Genomic DNA, 17,704 nt, shown 5'->3' on the forward strand with positions numbered 1-17,704 from the left:
GATTGTTGAACAATGGCTCTCCTCAGCTCGAGTGCAGTGAGGAGTCGCAGGCTCATTAGACTGCGGTCAGATCAGCCTCAACACACTGGCACCAGTCACGCTTTAGTGTCGAATGAACTTGTGTGAGCGGCTCCGTAAAAAATCAGCCATGTTAGTGGGATTTCACAGCGCTTAATAGGACAGCCGTCTTCCTTTGCATCCTCATTAGACTTAATGGCAGTCCCTTCTGTATTGTTCTGTCCCGATCCCTGTTAAGACCAAAATTATTTTTATTCAGCCTCAGAAGAAAAAGCAAATTAATCAATTTGATCTAATTCAATACAATACAATACAATAGGAAATTGTATCGAATCTCTCTCTCTCTCTCTCTCTCTCTCTTTCATGTGTTGCATTTGAGCTGTTTTTAATTTACTTGTCATTAAGGTCAGCTTTTTGTGTCTTTGAGGAATGGAGTCCATTTTGTGTAATCAGGCAGGAAATGTTCGAAGTGCATAATAGGCCTGTTTTTTCCTTAGTTAACTGAGATCGAGCTCCTTTGACCACAGTGTGCATAAACTCCTGAGGCAACGGCTGCTTATAAACTGGGGATGTAATGAGAAAAAACGAGAGAGAACTCATTACAGTGGGTGCTGCTGAAGAAAAACTGACAGGCTATAAACACACATACACTGTGTGTGTGTGTGTGTGCATACAGTATATCTGTATTGAATATGGATGAGTGAGAGAGTGTGTGTGTATTTTAGCCTTCAGGGTTCTTTATAATCAAATCAGGTTTTGTTCTTTTTCTGTTAGTTTATTATTTAGTCTATTATTTATTAAGGCATTACTTTAACCCCTGAAACCCTCTGTGTTATTCAGTTATTTATCTTAAAGCACAGTGTTCAGTGATTGCTATACATTTTTCAGTAACCGTGAAAGTAATATGATGGTGTGTATTTACAGGAGTGAGAAAGTCTGCACTTTGATTTATTTTTGTGCTTGTGTTTGTTACATTGATTTTTTCCCCCCTCCAACTGTGTTGTTTGCTGCCAGGTTTTGTTAGAACAAAGATGTATCTAAAATTGTAGGAGAACCATCTATAGATGTATATGCTGCCAGGACTCATTTTGTTGACAGGCAGGAATGTGTGTAACACAGGTCACAGGGTCAGATAGGCTACAATTACTCAGACATTGACCTCACTGGATCGCTGCCCTCACGTACGCCCGGTGTGATTGGATTTGTTTTGCAGATACGACTATGTCGAGATCCGTGACGGCAATTCAGATTCTGCAGATCTGCTGGGAAAGCACTGCAGTAACATCGCCCCACCGGCCATCATCTCATCAGGACCCGTGCTCCACATCCGATTTGTGTCTGACTACGCCCACCAGGGAGCCGGCTTCTCACTGCGTTATGAGATCCACAAGACAGGTACGAGAACTGTACAACTAGGGCTGTCTGATACACTTATACAGTAATGACATAGTGGGGAAGTGAACAAATGTCAATGTATGATTGCTACCTAAATACACCTTTATATAATACTAATAGACACCCAATGTTACTTACAATGCTACATTTCCTAATTAATATTATTAAACAAAAGTATTATTGAACTCACATATTTAGATGCATATATATTTGCTCTGTTGTGCTGCCTTACTCACCTTATTGCACTGAAGTCATATGAAAGTGTCTGGCTTCATCTCTTTTTAACTGTTTCTCTAACGCTCCTGCATGATAGCATTTGAAGGCTCCTCTAGTTCTTTCCCAACTTTTTTAGACTTAGGTTTTTGTTTGTGTGTGTGTGAAGATTGTCAGCACAGTATGATCTCTGATGGAGCTTCCTGTATTAGCACACAATAGAGAGCTATTTCACACAGGATACACACACTTTCAGCCTTTCCTCTGATCAAACCAACATCAGAGGCAATGTGCAAAATCCCACTTCAATGTCAAGTAGTGGTTGGGTTTTGAAAACCGGAGGGAAAGGCTCTTATTGGTCAGGTCGGTGTAAAGGACTATTTTGTTAAACACTAGAGGAAAATAATGCCATTGGTTTGGTAGCAGAGAGATGTTAGCAGACTACAACTTAGAGGGAAAATGAATTTTCTGTTAGTCAGGTTTTGTTCAGTAGCCGGAAGATTTTTACGGTAATGTAGTGGTGTCTTGTGACACTGCTTGGGGTTAATCACAGCTGCCCTGTGTGACCCTGCTACCATGCCCACATGATTCACCTCTCCTTCATGGGTCTGTTTGACACACAGCGTGACAAATTCAGATCAAGGCAGCAGTGGGTAGAGAAAATAAACAGCGGGCAGGCCTCTACTGTCCTCTTTTTATCCTTCAGAAAGCATTCCAGGAATGCCTCTTTAATTGAGTCCTGATCTCCAGGCACTGAAGCAAGCAAGGGAACTAGTGTTACTAACATAATGTCTGTCTGTTTTTTCTGTGTATGTGCCTTCAAGTTCAAACAGAAGCCTGACATCAGACAACAAAAAATCACAAAGGGCCTTTTTCCACTGTACCAGATAACGAGAATAGTTTTTTTCCCCCCGTTTACCACTGGAACAGCAATAAATGTGTGTTTTTGTTGTTTTTTTTCCCTTTAATTTGTACCAGCAAAAAATAACACTACTGACGTTGGGACTTGTTGACACAGTATACACACAGAAAACTCGTGTATACTTACTTTACTTACTTTTAGAGTCAATATTCTAGATTTCATACACACTCACAGGGTAGATTTTTCATCTTATCACTGGAGATCCTTTCCTTCAGTAATTTTGTTACAGCCAGTGTGAGCTGGTTAACCGCCAGACACAGTGGTCAGTGGTCATGTTGGAATTTATCGGTGTGTCTTAAGCTGGATGAAAATGATGCGTAAGATCTGGTTGGCTTTCATTAATTGGTTCTTGTCATGCTGTTAAATCTAGGCGAGGAGCTGGTGGGCTAGAGAAGCCAGATGAGGCTCAACAGTTTGCGAAGCACCATTAGTGCTTGACACCCTCCTCTCGGTGAAATTAACACTTTACTTTCACTAGTGCACAGTCTCTAACGTGCTCTCTCGGGAAGACCTAACGACATGCAATCACAGGTCCCCTGATCTTTGATTGAGAGTGTCAGTGATGCACAGAATTAGTTCAGCGAAACCATAGCGTGAAGAGACAAGCAGATGCCAGGATGAGTGCTATCATATAGGCACGTCGCAGGCTTTCCATCATAAGCAAGCAAAATGACGAAAGCCTGTGGGATGTGGAGGCTTGCGGTTGCCATGACATTAAGAAAATTCTGTAACACCTTAGAGGATTCGGGTGAAATTGTGTGTGGGAGCATGTGTGTGCTGGATTGGAGCGCAAAGATAAAGAGATTTATAGAATTCGAAAGTGTGTGCGCTGGAAAAAAAACACAAAAACCAATTTGATGATGTGTGGTGTGCCTCCCCCATCCACTGCTGTTTAATTTGAACTTGCCAGCCTGTTGCCAGAGTGTGCCGACAAACCATGTTTTATGAGATGCAAAACAAGCCCAAGGAAAAAGGGAAGACAAAAAAAAGACAAGCAGGAAGAAAAGAAAACAAGCAAGCATTGAGAAAAAAAATCCAATGAAAGAAGGAATAGACTAAGGCCTGGGCTGTGAGCTCTGTTTACCATGTCTGTGTTGGCAGAAGTAGTGCTGTATTCTCCAGCAGTGATAGAAATCTTGAGTAAATACACAGCCTGGAGGTGTGTCTGCTCAGCATGGCACAGATTGCTGGGAAAAAAGCCTCTATCAAACTACCTCCTCCTGTGGAGAGGAAATCTAGCCTCCACTCCTCTGCCCAGGTCAGTGCTGGACTGCCCCTTCTCATACTGATCTTAGCTACACCTAGCTCTACCTTGCAGCAGGACAGAGTATTTCAGTGTTTCTGCATTGTATCACCAGAGGTCCTAGACGACTCTCCTATCTGTCATTACACAGCAATTTGTAATGTGTTGTATTAGCGCCTACAGTGGAAAAATCCCACATGAGCTAACAGCTTCCTGATGATAGCCTGCCAGTGGCAAAGCTTTATATTAGCAAATGTAAAAAATAAAAAGATATATATATATAAATGCCTGTAGGATTTGCTGTTAAGTTTTCACAAAATCATTAATCCGTCAAACTTGATTGCTCTGAAGTTGTTTGTCTGTGGACCAGCGATTATGTGAATTTAATGTCTAATACCTTGCTTCGCTGTCGGAACAAGATACGATACAGGTACATTCTTTTGTCCCTGAGGTACATTCAGTGTAAATGTATCCTCACACAGACAACAGTCTCTGGTCCTTAAATGTAGTTTAATGGTACATTACATTCACTGTTCCAGGTAATGAAAGGTAAAAGAAAAGAAAAAAAAGATATACCCTTGAGAGTAGCTCCACAGTGACATGTTTTGTACCCCGAGGGCTGATTTATACTCCTGCAAATGTATTTGCATCAAGTCACAGGAAACAGGGTTGTGGGTAAGTGGAAGTCACAGAGGAGCCCAGGGGCATGCCTTTAAAATTATAGTTATATGTTGGATGAGTCTGAGGTGCTGGGAGTGAAGCAAACGCTAATTCTGATGTTATTCTGTTGGGACTTGACTTGAAATTTTAGACAAGAATCTAAATTTTTGCGCAATATTGTGACATATTATTAACAGACCTGTCCCAGTGCTATGCTTGTTCTAGCTGTTGAAATGTGACACATTCATCTTAATTTTCTGTATATTGTTTCTTGGTACATTAAACTCTGCCCCCTAGTGCACACATTTATGATTCTTGCTTTGTATTACATGTATACAGTACGGATTCACGTATGCATGTACATCTTCACAGATTCGCAGTTGCAGAGACACAAACCAGCCCTAAAATGCATAGTTTATTGCATGTCTGAGCGTCTGTATTAAACCAATTTCCATCCTGTAGAGTTCCTTTAAACCTCCCCCACAAACCACACTTTAGTTTACTCAACCGTACATATAATCCAGTCCTACTGTTGCCACGGCTACAGTTCCCAGACTCAATCACTTTGTTTTCCACCATTAGAGAGCTGGAAAAGTAGATGTTAGGAGCCAAGGAAATCCAGTGAGAGCTTAATATCCAGCTTCCCCACAGCTATTACCATATCACCCAGTTGCCCCTTCTCTCTTTCACTCCCCCCGGGCTGTACAGTCTGGACGCGGCTGTATCGTGTGCTCATGTGAATTAAAGCCTTTTGACGGATGGTGATAATGCTCTCAGGCGGTTTCTCTGCGCTGTATTACTGATCACATCACACACCAAACACCACTCATTATAGTTCAGGATTGTTAATGATGACTGAGGCGGATTTGTTTTGCTCTGAAATATGTCTACAAGCTTAGTCATAAAATTGTTCCACTTTGAGCTCAGGTCTTTGTAATACATTTTATTTTAGCTGCAGACACTGTCCAGAAATGTGGACTGCTTCTGTATCAGCATGACACGAATGCTTAGATGTGAATAAATGCCGGCTCCCGGTGCTAGTACCCTCCAGACACACACTCGCACACATTACATGGCAACAAGAAGCTGTCTCACACACATAGAGTTCACTCATCCATGACAATCGTTTCCAGTTCTACCCAGCAGTGCTCCACAATAACAATCCCTCCCCTTTCCCCCGGAGCTACAGACAGCCCAGGTTCGAACACATGACCCAGTTATGGCACTTCTTTGCCGTGGATCAGAAAGGAACCCCTGGTGTACTGAGCTGACGGTTTTCCAGACTAACAAACATGAATTAGTGAGTGCAGACAAAAGGCTGTTGGCATTAGGTTTACTCATGCGTACACAGTGCAGTGCAGTAGAGAGCCACGGTAAGGGTCTGTGATACTGTCTTTCTTACTGACTATGTAGGCGAAGGAGGTCATCTTGGGTCACACTAAGACACACTTTTCAGTGTAAGGAAATTGCTGAGTGGGTGACGGTATGCTGGGGTATCAGAATAGATCTGTTTCTGCAGGCTAAAGCACTGGCAGCAGAGACGAGCTGACCCACTAATGTGAGGAAATCAGCAGTGGAGGCAAGTGATATATGCTCCCATACAGTATGTGATAGCAGCTGTGTGTGTGTGTGTGTGTGTGTGCATAGAAGTGAAGGGTCATGTGTAAGGAAGGAATCAAGTGACCTAAAAAGTCAGAAATGGGAAGGGAAGGTCAGTAAGAGTCCAACCTACAGCCTTAACCCAGCATTATATGTTATATATAATATTTAGCATTGCTTAGCCGGGAAAATGAAACAATAAAGAAATATTTCAATGTCCAGTCAGCTGCCGTGAATAGAAATGAATTAGGGATGTGATTCCCAAAACAGTTTACAAGACATGATGCGTATCACAGTACCCATGATGCTCTGGGAAAAGCACATTATAATGTAATTGATATACATTTACTTTACATTTACACAGGCTCTGTTTATTGGATTTCGAGTATCAAAGCAACAAAATCATTAACGATATATTTTCAAATGTGAATGTATTTATAATCAGGTGAATGTTCATGCAGACATGCATGTCAGAAAAGGTTACGGATGTACACCCATGTATACAGGCATGAAACAGATGTACAGAATGGTTGAGGTGCAGGTTGAGAAGAAGGAGAAGGGACAGCGTGTAACACAAACCGAGTCCAGCTGGTCCCTGCAGCTCAATCTTTCTATGAGCTAGACTCCCTGTGAGCTCTCTCTGACGAGGCACATAAGACTGTGTGTTAATCTAGAGCCTAGGACAGGTCCAGACTTGTCCCACTGGACATCTGTGACCGCTCAGTAAGTCTTCAGACTCTGGGACCCTGTCTCCTACTCTAAAGCCTTATATAGAGCTCTATTAATCTCCGCATGGTGCCAGGAGCCATGTAAAGACCAGGCTGCTGGGAGCCGAGAGAGGAAGAGAGCCTTGTACAGTGTGTGTGTAAACATGCATATTCAGGTGTCGGTCTGTGTTTGTGTGTGTCTGTTTATAGCACAGTTATTGCTCCTTCTCGGCCTGGGTATTGTGAGACGCTACACGTGTTGCTGTCAGGCTCGCAGCTGGTCAGCAAAGTATAAATAGTTAAAGCAGTACAGTTATTTAGGAGTTAAGAGCTGCAGATTACTGGCTGTTTGTTCTTTGATGCCCTGATATGTTACCCCCTTCCTGAGCTCACACTATCTATTCCAGGCTCCTGTCAACAGATCACATATGATATACACATACTTATATGAAGCTTGCCTCTCTTCAGCATATGAGAGAGTAACTAGTAACTGCTCGACTAATTCTGCCCCCTTTTCCTTGAGTTGAATATGTGTATTAAATTTTTTGGTCAGTGGTGGCTAGAAAATTCTTAGAATTTTGTTTTCTGTGATATGAGTCCATTTGTTATTACGATGTAAAATACAAATATAACTATTCCTACCCTGATTTTGTGACCCATGTCATAACCAGTGCTGAATTCTCTCCAGTGTAGAACCTAATAAGGACATGTGGGTGGAGCTTGAAACAATTCCAAACATTAATTGGTCAAAAACAGTTGTTACTGTCAACAGAGCTGCTATTTTGACAGAGCTCTAGCTAGCTAGACCATATGGCATGGCAATCTTCAGGAGTGCTGGATATCATACTTATTAACCACAACCAGGAAGTCTAAAGCTTGTCTATTGTTTCTGTTGTTAGTGTTTACTGTTAAGACTAGCGTCACACAGGAAATGATGCCACTACTACAGGATACAGGTATGCCGTGGGAAACAGATGCCTAGTTTATGGGTAGTTCTGGATTTAGTTACTATACATCAGTCCCATCTGTTTGAGTCTTAATGAGACGAGTAACAGATTTAAAACATTCCATGAGATATCATATCGTGTGTCTCTGTGTATGCATGAGGGTTTCTCCTTCTGTGCACAGAGACTGAGTGTCTCTGTAGAGTCAGTGCAGGGGTGTGCCACCTGCCATTGTGTTTGGGAGCCAGAGGGAAGTTGGCATGTAGAACACGTGTGGAACTGTTGAAGGTGAAGCATGACTGGGCATACGTTTGAATACCCACGATGCCCTGGGAGAGCAGCCCGACCCTGAGTGCATCCTTTGGGATGGCAGCTTGTTTAGTTGTTCAGCTTTCTCCTTGTAATAAAAAGTCACTTTTGCTTTAACCTCGCATGTACTGAGGAAAGGGGATACTGGGTGAAAGAAAGAGCAGGGATGGGGGCATAGAGAAACACAAACAACAGAGGTATGAAATATGAATTAGAGAATTGCTATGCACGCTTCCCTGCTCTGAGCGAGCTGATCACACAGACAGAGATTTCCGCTCTAGAAGTCGGTCACACATCTTTTATAGAAGCATCCTGGAGCGCTCAGCACAGATCCCCCATAAAGCTCTGCTGTCTGGGTTTGAAACAATAACACTGCAGGTGGGCTTATTCTGTACTCTTTTTTTTACCTTTATCTTCACAAAGAGGAGCGCTTATGCTTGGGAAAAAGACTGATCTCTGAAGTGTGCATATGTATAAGACTCTAAGACATTGTTTTCCCCACTCAGGCTATGTCAGGCAAGGTACATTTAAAAAAAATTATTAAATAAAATACAAGTTTCTTCATGAAAAAGAAAAGAAAAGAAAGAAGCCAAATTAAACTGGATGTCATTACAACCTATGTGACATATATTGTCTAAAGGCACTAAGAAATGGTCTTTTAGTTCTGATTTGATTCTGTATTATCATGTATTTCCTTTTGAAACTGGAAGTTGGAGTAAAATCATGTTGAAGTGTTTGACTTACCAGCCAGCAGTGAATAAATATCAAAATTGATGCATGTGAAATAGTTATCTGGTGCCTGAAATAAACAGTCAATGCAGTTGGATGAGATCATAATATCTTATCCCAAAGCCTGGGTACATCTTTTAAGATAATAACGCCAACCATACACCCAGATCATCACAGATAGCTGTGGGTAGAACATTTCAAGTGTCATGCTTCTATAAAGTGGCTGAAAATGTTCAGCAGTCAAAAGAAATTTTGTGCATTTTTGTAAAAGCGGCAGCATTATCAGTGACTAAGATTCAGAGCTGTAGAAGGTTCCCTGACAGGCATTGAGTGAGTATTGACAACAGCTCCAAGGTCAGGATATCACTGTCATTCAGCTCTTTTGCAGATGGAGCATTTCTCAGTGTAGATTGAATGCTACGCTGTGATGAATGATCTAATATTCACAGGCTTCAGTGTGTACCATCAGGCAGCTCGCTGCGGTACTGTCGACCCATGCTTTTGTGTGACTGCGTGTGAATGTAATGGATAGAGTTTCCAGTCAGCTCTTAGATTATCGCAGCAGTGAGTGTGTATAATCTCTTCTGTTTTTCTGCTCTTCTTTAACCCCAGTTATCTCCTGCTTGCTTTAGGTTCTGACTGCTCCAGAAACTTCACCAGTCCATCAGGTGTGATCGAGTCGCCCGGTTTCCCTGACAAGTACCCTCACAACTTGGAGTGCACCTTCATCATCATTGTCCCTCCCCACATGGAGGTCACGCTCACCTTCATGACCTTTGACCTGGAAAATGACCCTTTGCAAGGCTCAGAAGGCGAATGCAAGTACGATTGGCTGGAAGTGTGGGACGGCCTGCCGCAGGGTAAGTCTAGACGCTTGTAATCCTACAGTACGAAGTGTGCCGTGTTTTTTTCTGCCAATTGGGATTAGTGCCCTAGTGTTGTAGAGTCTGGAGCCGCCAGTAGTGCACAGTGGAGTGCATTTAAGAGGATTTCAATCCACCATCCTTTTGACCTGGTTGTCTGTTTCCATGCAAATCTGTAGCCTCAATTCCACATAAAACCATAATTCAGTCATCATGTGGATGTTGCGGCTGCATAGCAACATAGTGTGTTGCACTTGCTAACCATCTGGCTAGGCGGTGTGCCCATCTCAAAGCCATCTGACAGCAGCCGTGCCAGTGTAGAGCTGAGCCATGAAGCTGCCATGATGCTCAGCCTGCTAGTCTAATTGTTATTTTAGAGCAGTGCGTTGGAAGATGAAAGCACAGCCTCAGGCCTCAGTGCCTTATCTCTGCCAGTCGGGCCACGAAGCCATTGCACCCATATTATTCTATATGGAAAGGGACTGAGAGGGTAGGCAAGACAAAAGACACCGAAGGAGAAAGAAGAGTGGTGGTGTTAACACTTATCAGTAGAGTAAAAATAGGGCGTGAATAATACCGAAATAGGATTTAATTCTTGTCTTATATTCTTTCTTTTCTCAATCTCGTGTAATAGTGTCACATGCGTGAGTCATTTGCTCCTCAGCCCACTTCAGACCCTATGGAAACTCAGTCCTATACCGGAGCCAGATTTCTCTCTCACACACACACTTCATACAGATGAGTGCTGCTTTCTAGATAAGCCACTACAACAGGATTTGAAGATGACTACTGAGTACTGAGAGTCATTGAAGTCTAAAATGACTTTCACCATCAACTTCATTACGAACGTTTATCCGTCACTCCTCAAGAGCTAGAGCTCTCCTCCCCCGTAACGCCCTGCGATCGATCAATGAGCTGTCCACTCATATACGAGTGGATGCATCCACAGATCTGAAAGCTGCGAGTCCTTTGAGGATAGAGCGCAGCTCTTGGATCTAAACTGGCTGCCTCACATTTATTTCACACTACATCTTGTTTTGCCGACTGTCCTAGCTGTCAGCAGAGAGAATGAGTTATCTGAAGCGTTTGTTCAACAGACATTTCTACTTCAGATCTCCTCTGTCTCGTAAAGGGGAGAAAATCAATGTGTGTAATCAATAAAGGACTATTTTTCTTGCACGTGTTTGTTTGTGTGTGTGTGTGTGTGTGTGTGTGTATGGGTTGGGTGTTAAATTCTATATTTTAGGATACTGGGTGACTAGAAAATTCCTAATGCATAGCCAAAATAAATGAAAGGTGTAGTTTGGTCAAAAATCTGGTAAAGAATCAGCAAAAGTAAAGAATCAGTTTAGACAAAGGACCCATAGAATAAAGAAAGAGTGTGTGTGTGTGTGTGAGAGAGAGAGAGAGAGATAGAGCGAAAGAGATGGATAACTCTATTTTGAAGATGAAGGCCCTCATTGTGAGAGGAGTCAGACCAGGATAAAGTAAAACACCTCATTAGGGAGAAGTCCCTTTCCACCTCAGTGTGACTACAGTAGCAATGCACACCTGACACACACTGGACTTCACATGGCTCTGTTTTTCCCTTGGGTCTGCCATCATTCGCCTGGCTGGATTTAATGCTTTAAAGTCCAGCCTTGAGTGAAACTGTCTGAGAACTATGAGGAAAAAAGTCTGTTGTTCATTACATAACTGTGGGAACAGCTCAGGATGCAGGATATTGCTGTAATTGCTGAGTGGGATGGTCACGTTTTTTAATTTGTGTGTTTTGTAGTTGGACCTCTTATTGGACGCCACTGTGGGACTAAAATTCCGCCTGAAATCCAGTCATCCACCGGGATTCTCTCACTTACCTTCCACACGGACATGGCCGTGGCGAAAGATGGCTTTTCTGCAAGCTATAACATGACTTTAAAAGAGGTTAATGACAGTAAGTATTGTTTCTTAAAGTGTTTTTTTTAATATTATTTTTAATATTATTTTTTTAAATATTAAATGCAATGATATGACCCACTACTTCTACCAGGAATAACACTCATCGTAATCAGGAAGTGGTCAGGAAGGTGACTGGACTGTTTGTTTCTTAAGCAAACCTGAATAAATTCTAAATTCTATATTTATAGAATAAATTCTATAAATTCTATAGATTCTATAGATCTACTAATGACTACTGAAAGGTAAATCTGAGTTACTAGGGTCTCTAGCAAATTTCCATTCTCCACTGTAGAATCTTCTTTATTTTTTTGTAAACTGCAACAAACCAGAGAACATATATAAATAATTTATAGGGAACGATAAAGAGGTACTATCTGCCACAAACGTGTCCAGCAGCAGTGCAAAAATGACTAATGTTCATAAAATACAATTGAACGAGCCATAATTTATTTGGCTGTCGGTCACCATGCTGTGAGCAGTAAAATCTTTGAACTACTTTTTAATAACATGGATCGCACATCATTCATCATCCACATGGCACTTAAAAACGAAAAACTTAAAAACTATGTAACCCCAGTTTCAGTCAAGATGCAGAAAAACATAGCACTTTTCCGAGGTTTAAAGAGGCTTTTAATCATCTATGTGTTTCTAACAGCAGTCTTGTGCACAGGAAGCACTTTTTAGATGAAGAAATAAACCTGAATCAGAAATAATGCAGTAGAGACGTATTCTCTTTGCCTTTAGTAGCATAAATGTTGTGTCCTGTTTTAGATTTTCACTGTAGCAGTCCTTTCGGGATGGAGTCAGGCCGGATCACAGACGACCAGATCACAGCGTCTTCATCATTCAGCGATGGACTGTGGTCTCCACGGCAGGCTCGTCTTAACTACGACAACAACGCCTGGACGCCCAGCGAAGACAGCAACAAAGAGTACATACAGGTGAGCCTACACCTACCACAAGGATTCGTTCTTGCTGTCTTTCACACACAATCCTTCTCTATTTCTATAATCCTCTGTCATATTCCAAAAGAAAATGCCATAACCTTTTCTGGGTGCTTCCACGTTTTATTAACAGGACACACAGGCAGTGTGCTCAGAAGGCAGAGGCTTAGGAGACGCTGGGCTATTGTTAGTGTGGAGAGTAATGAGAGCTATATTCTCTCTCACACATCAGTCTGTCCTTTCTCATTGTGCCAATGTTTCGCATTCAAGTCCCAAAAGGGCTTTAGGAAATCACTTTTTTTAAGACATACTACAGCAGGGATTTTCAAGTCAAATTTGTGAAGGTCCAGACCCATGAAATTCCTCGCTCAGATAAGCAGCTATGATGACCGAATGGCAGTCTGCATTTAATGCTTAATCATTATTGATTGGTTCATGTGTTTTGTTTTGTAGTGCCACTTCATGTTACCACTCTTGACTCTGAACAGATTAAATGCATCGTTTCTTTAACCTTCTTTACTGAGTTAATGTCTCTGGACACGTAGCTAGTCTCTGGTCTGATGGGTTTCTTTCATTTAAGTAATTTACATAAATGGATTTGGGGTTTTTGGACATCCGCTATAGAAACCATTCTGGTTCATTGTTAGTAATCTGGACTTGAAGAAATCTGACCATATAGAAGTCTCAGCTACAGTAGTGTTACAGTTCTGACTCATTATAGGATATCACACCAGTGCAGTGGTAGATCTAACAGATTTACATAAGTGTTGATACGGCTCAGATTTGTCATTTGTATTCATCCACCGGCTGATGTGCTGCGTTCACACATCACGTCACCTTGGACCCTCAGAGCCACACATCACATCACAGTCTAACCTGATATAAATTACTATGTGTTACAGTGGGGGTGTGTATGTGTGTGTTGGGATTGAGACTGTGTGAATTGTGTGAGTCTAAGCACACATGGGCATTTGAGGTGGGCAAGCACAGCAGTTGCTTCACACTGTTGCCCACGGTGGTGTGGTGGTGTGTAGTATGGCTAAGCTGTATGTATGAGTGTGTGTGTGTGTGTCTCAGAGGAGACCTTCTATCTGAACTGCCTGCGGTAGACCATTAAGATCTCATCACTTCCCTCCCCTCCTGGCTGTTTTTCAGGTGTCACAGAGGCAGGAACAATCTGGCCCTATCTCTGTCTCTCTGCCTCCCTCTTTCTCTCTTGCATGCTCTCACTCACTTTTTTCATCACTTTTCTTCCTGAACTGATGTGTTGTACAATGGTGTGTTTGCAAGAAGCTCACTTTGGCTTTCTCTCAAGATGAAGAGGCTGCTGCATTCCTCCCTCTCTCTCTCTCTCTCTCTCCCTCACACACAAACACACACACACTCACTCTCTCTCTTGGGTTGATGATGTGCACCCGGCTCTGATGGTAACAGCCACTTGATTGATGATGGTCCTTTCCCAGGAATAAATAGTTAGCAGCAGTCTTCTGTGCTATTGATTTTTTTGTGTAGGTGTGTTTCTTTGTGGCCCTAAGCAGCAACACACAGGGAGGTGTGTGTGTGTGTGTGTGTATGAAAGTTATGCCAGCCTTCCTGACAGATAACAAATGTTACAGTTACCCTCCTTGTGTTCAAGTGACACCTAGCTGAGAAGATAGAGCAGGGGCTCATGGGTAGCCCCCTTTTTTATATTTTTGTGAGATGTCTGATAGGAAGCCCACCTGAAGGCAGGAAGTAAAGGCATACTATCGTCATTCTCCTGCTCATCCCCGATGCTGTGATGCAGCAGAGCTGCGTCCTGTTCCGTATCGATCTGAGATAAGTGATTAATGTGACTAATGTCAGGGAACAGACTGATAGCACTGCATTTGCAGTAAGAAGCAGAATCCTTACATTTGAAGAAGGCAAAATTTTCACAAGAACTTAATTCCACTTCCTTGTTTTTGCATCCCACTTCACCACATATGGAAGATGGTGAAAAAGGATATGATAAATAATTTGCATGATGATATTTGTTTGCTGAATTGATACCAAAACAGGTTTTAACAATAACATTATTGCATTGTCCAATCCTTTTCCCTGCATCATTTTTCTCATGTTATTGTCTCTTTTTCTCTGAATGTAATGTTCACAGCTTATCTTTTCTTTTTCTCCTCCTTTAGGTGGACCTGCACTTCCTAAAGGTTCTGGCCGGCATCGCCACCCAGGGAGCCATCTCTAAAGAGACGCACAAGTCTTATTATGTCACCAGCTTCAAACTGGAGGTTAGCACCAATGGCGAGGACTGGATGGTGTACCGCCACGGCAAGAACCACAAGGTAAGACCCCATAAGTGTGGCTGTTTTTTACTCTCTTGCTTTTGTGCATTGGTTGTTTATCACTGTTTATGAAGTGCTGCTCCTAATAGAACTGTCCAAGAAATCCAGCAAAGGGAAAAAGAAAGGCCAGAAATAAAAGCCACATTTCTCCTGAATGACATCTTCTAGACTGATTGCTACAGGTTAGTTGGGTGATAGAGTTCATTTCTTGCCCTGATGGTACCCTATTCTCAGGCTGAGAGGAGAAACTGGAGAGGGGAAGTAACCAGCAGACGTCCCCAAAGGACTCGGTTTCCCACAAGTCTCCTGCACTCAGCCTTGAATGATGGAGTGAACAAACGGGCAGATGTGAAGGGATCAAAAGAGGGGGCAGGGAGAAAAAGGCACATGAGATATGGGGGGTGGGGGTGGGGGTGTTTACCATGGAAGGAGAGAAAAATTAGGAACCAAAGATGTAGATAATGGAAAGAGGTGGCAAAAGTAATCAGAGAGGAGCTTTTCTGATTCAGAACTGTGCAGAGTGCATGTTTAGGGAACAGTGGACACCACTGACCTTTTATTTTATTACCCGAAAAGCCTGACAAATCTGGTTGGAGCTCTGACTTACTGAAGAATGTGTAAAATTTGTGCTTTTGGGGTGATGATATCAGGGGAAGTGAGTGAAGAAAAAACATTAGCAACAGCTGGGGACTGGTGTTGGAGTGTATAACTGTAGACTCCCCGCTGCTTTAATCCCCCCAGCAAATCTCTGGGCTCTGTGCATCGCAGTGAGCTCTGTACAGTCGATTCACTTTCTTTATGCTCTAACCTTTATTAAGAAGTGGCATTATGACACAGTGGATATCAATGTACCAATTCGCCCCCGTTTTTAAACTATTTCTTCCTAAACCTGAAGCAATATACAGTACATTTATGTTGGCATTCTTTACAGAGGCGCAAATGGTACCACTCTACAGACAGATTGCCTGTCTGAGTGCTTTCAGGCGTTTTTCTAAATCCCAAATGTTACAATTTGGATTGACATAGAAAAATGTGCCAGCTCTGAAACTGATCCAGACGTGTACTCGGTGATAGACACATCCACCCACGCTAGCACCCATTCACTAGTCGGTAATGTGATATGTGTTGTCATGGATTGCACTCAGAGGTGCGTTTTGATTTGTTAACCTTTAGCATGGAGAAAGGGGAACTCTATGAGCAGGAACTGGTGTTAGTCAAACAGCATATCCTCAGCAGAAGAGCAGGAGACCACACAGGCTCTCAGATTGTACATGGATCATGATAGTGTGTGTGTGTGCCTCTGGGTTTCTACGCATCTGTATGGATAGAGAATACAACTGTGTAATGGTATATCAGTGTTCTAAGGCTTGTTGTGGGCTAGGTGTGTGTTAGAAATATTTAACTAACTGCACCAGTATAAGGGATGTAAAATTACATCTAAAAGAAATGACATTAAATGTTTTATAATAACCCCGTTCTCACAAAATGTCATTTTAAATGACTCATTCCTCTTAAGTGGTTTTAGATGTGTTTGGTGTTTGGGTCAAAATTGTTATAAAGGCATTTATGAGCAAATACCTTGTCCTTATTTCCATTAAAACCTCAGAGGCCATGTGATGTCTGATATGCATAATTATGGTCATAATGATCTGAAAACTTTTAGCCACAGAGCCTGCATGTTAAGATAGTTAGATATCCATCTTATATATGCAGCTTTTTTTGTGCAGCCGTTTTACAATGACGTGTTGATCTGCTTTAATTATTTTATTGGTATAAAACATGTTCAGAGGTATTACTTTAGAACAAACGAGGCAAAAGTTTAGGTAGTAGTATATTTCTGGTAAATAGTACATTTGTGGTAAACATCAAGCTTAACAAAGCCGTATGTTTTAGTGAATGTTCTAATGTGTGTATGCGTGTGTGTCATATTGAAAGTGTGGTTGCAGCATTGCAGTGCTTAATGGCTCCTCTGGTTGTCTCCGTCTCTGTGGCAGTTCAACAGAGATGACCTTTCCTTCTCCCTCTCTGTCCTCGAACCAAATTACCTGCACCAGCCTCATTCACTGCAAGCTAAATCAGCTCTGATAAGAGCACACACACACACACAGAGAGAGAGAGAGAGAGAGAGAGAGCACCAATTGCTGGTCTGTCTGTTTGTAAGTAGGATAGACAGTTTAACATGCTGAAGGGATGTGTACACTCAGGCCTGGCCAGAAGTCTTTCCCTTACAAAAGCACACACACAGACACACACACACACTCATGATTCAATCTCTCTCCTGCCTTTCTCCCACACCGTGGTGACCAATCACTCCCTCTCTCCTGCGAAAGAGCCAGTGCATCTGATAAAGCCATCACTGCAGTGACAGGACAATTTATGTTGCTTCCACAAGTGTTACTTTGTTTCAGATCAGCGGGAACCATGTAGTCTCGAGAGGTCTTAATCTCCGTCCACTCGACAAGGGAAAAAAGAAAACAGAACCTAAGCCAAATATTTGTGTTTTCCCCATATTTGATTTACAGTTGAGCCGTGCTTCCTCCACACAACCCCTTAACACCCGTGTGACAACCCCTTCAAATTCCACTGCTGTTCTGGATCATTATCTAGGTCTGGTGGATGCGTTTTGGGGTTTAATACTGCTGTTAGGACAAGAAGTATGGCGCATATGCTTTGTGTGTTAATGCTGAAAGCTCTTGGGGCGGTGCAACACACAGAGGCGGGACACCGAGGACGGATCATGACTGCGATGAAGACAGCAGTCATGCAGCTCAGTCTGTCTCTCAGCGCTACTTGGATCCTGACGGAGAGCATCGATCATGCAAGACTGCAGCCCAACCCCACATGACGTCCCCTGTGTCTGGTGTTCTGCTCTTTGTTATTTTACTGCACACCACACCGAGAA

The 17,704-nt window shown here is 42.4% G+C and overlaps 1 protein-coding gene across 2 annotated transcripts in view; it reads left to right on the forward strand.

Annotated features, from left to right (window-relative positions):
- Positions 1 to 17,704, forward strand: part of nrp2b (neuropilin 2b) — a 67,704-nt gene that overhangs the window by 15,707 nt on the left and 34,293 nt on the right. For both annotated transcript variants that reach the window (XM_058391713.1, XM_058391712.1), the window contains exons 3-7: positions 1,232 to 1,413; positions 9,372 to 9,599; positions 11,380 to 11,535; positions 12,312 to 12,481; positions 14,647 to 14,802. In XM_058391713.1, the coding sequence (XP_058247696.1) occupies positions 1,232 to 1,413; positions 9,372 to 9,599; positions 11,380 to 11,535; positions 12,312 to 12,481; positions 14,647 to 14,802 (892 nt within the window). The remainder of the gene's footprint in view (positions 1 to 1,231; positions 1,414 to 9,371; positions 9,600 to 11,379; positions 11,536 to 12,311; positions 12,482 to 14,646; positions 14,803 to 17,704) is intronic.

The sequence above is a fragment of the Hemibagrus wyckioides genome, linkage group LG06 (genome assembly GCF_019097595.1).
Source record: "Hemibagrus wyckioides isolate EC202008001 linkage group LG06, SWU_Hwy_1.0, whole genome shotgun sequence".
NCBI lineage: Eukaryota > Metazoa > Chordata > Actinopteri > Siluriformes > Bagridae > Hemibagrus > Hemibagrus wyckioides.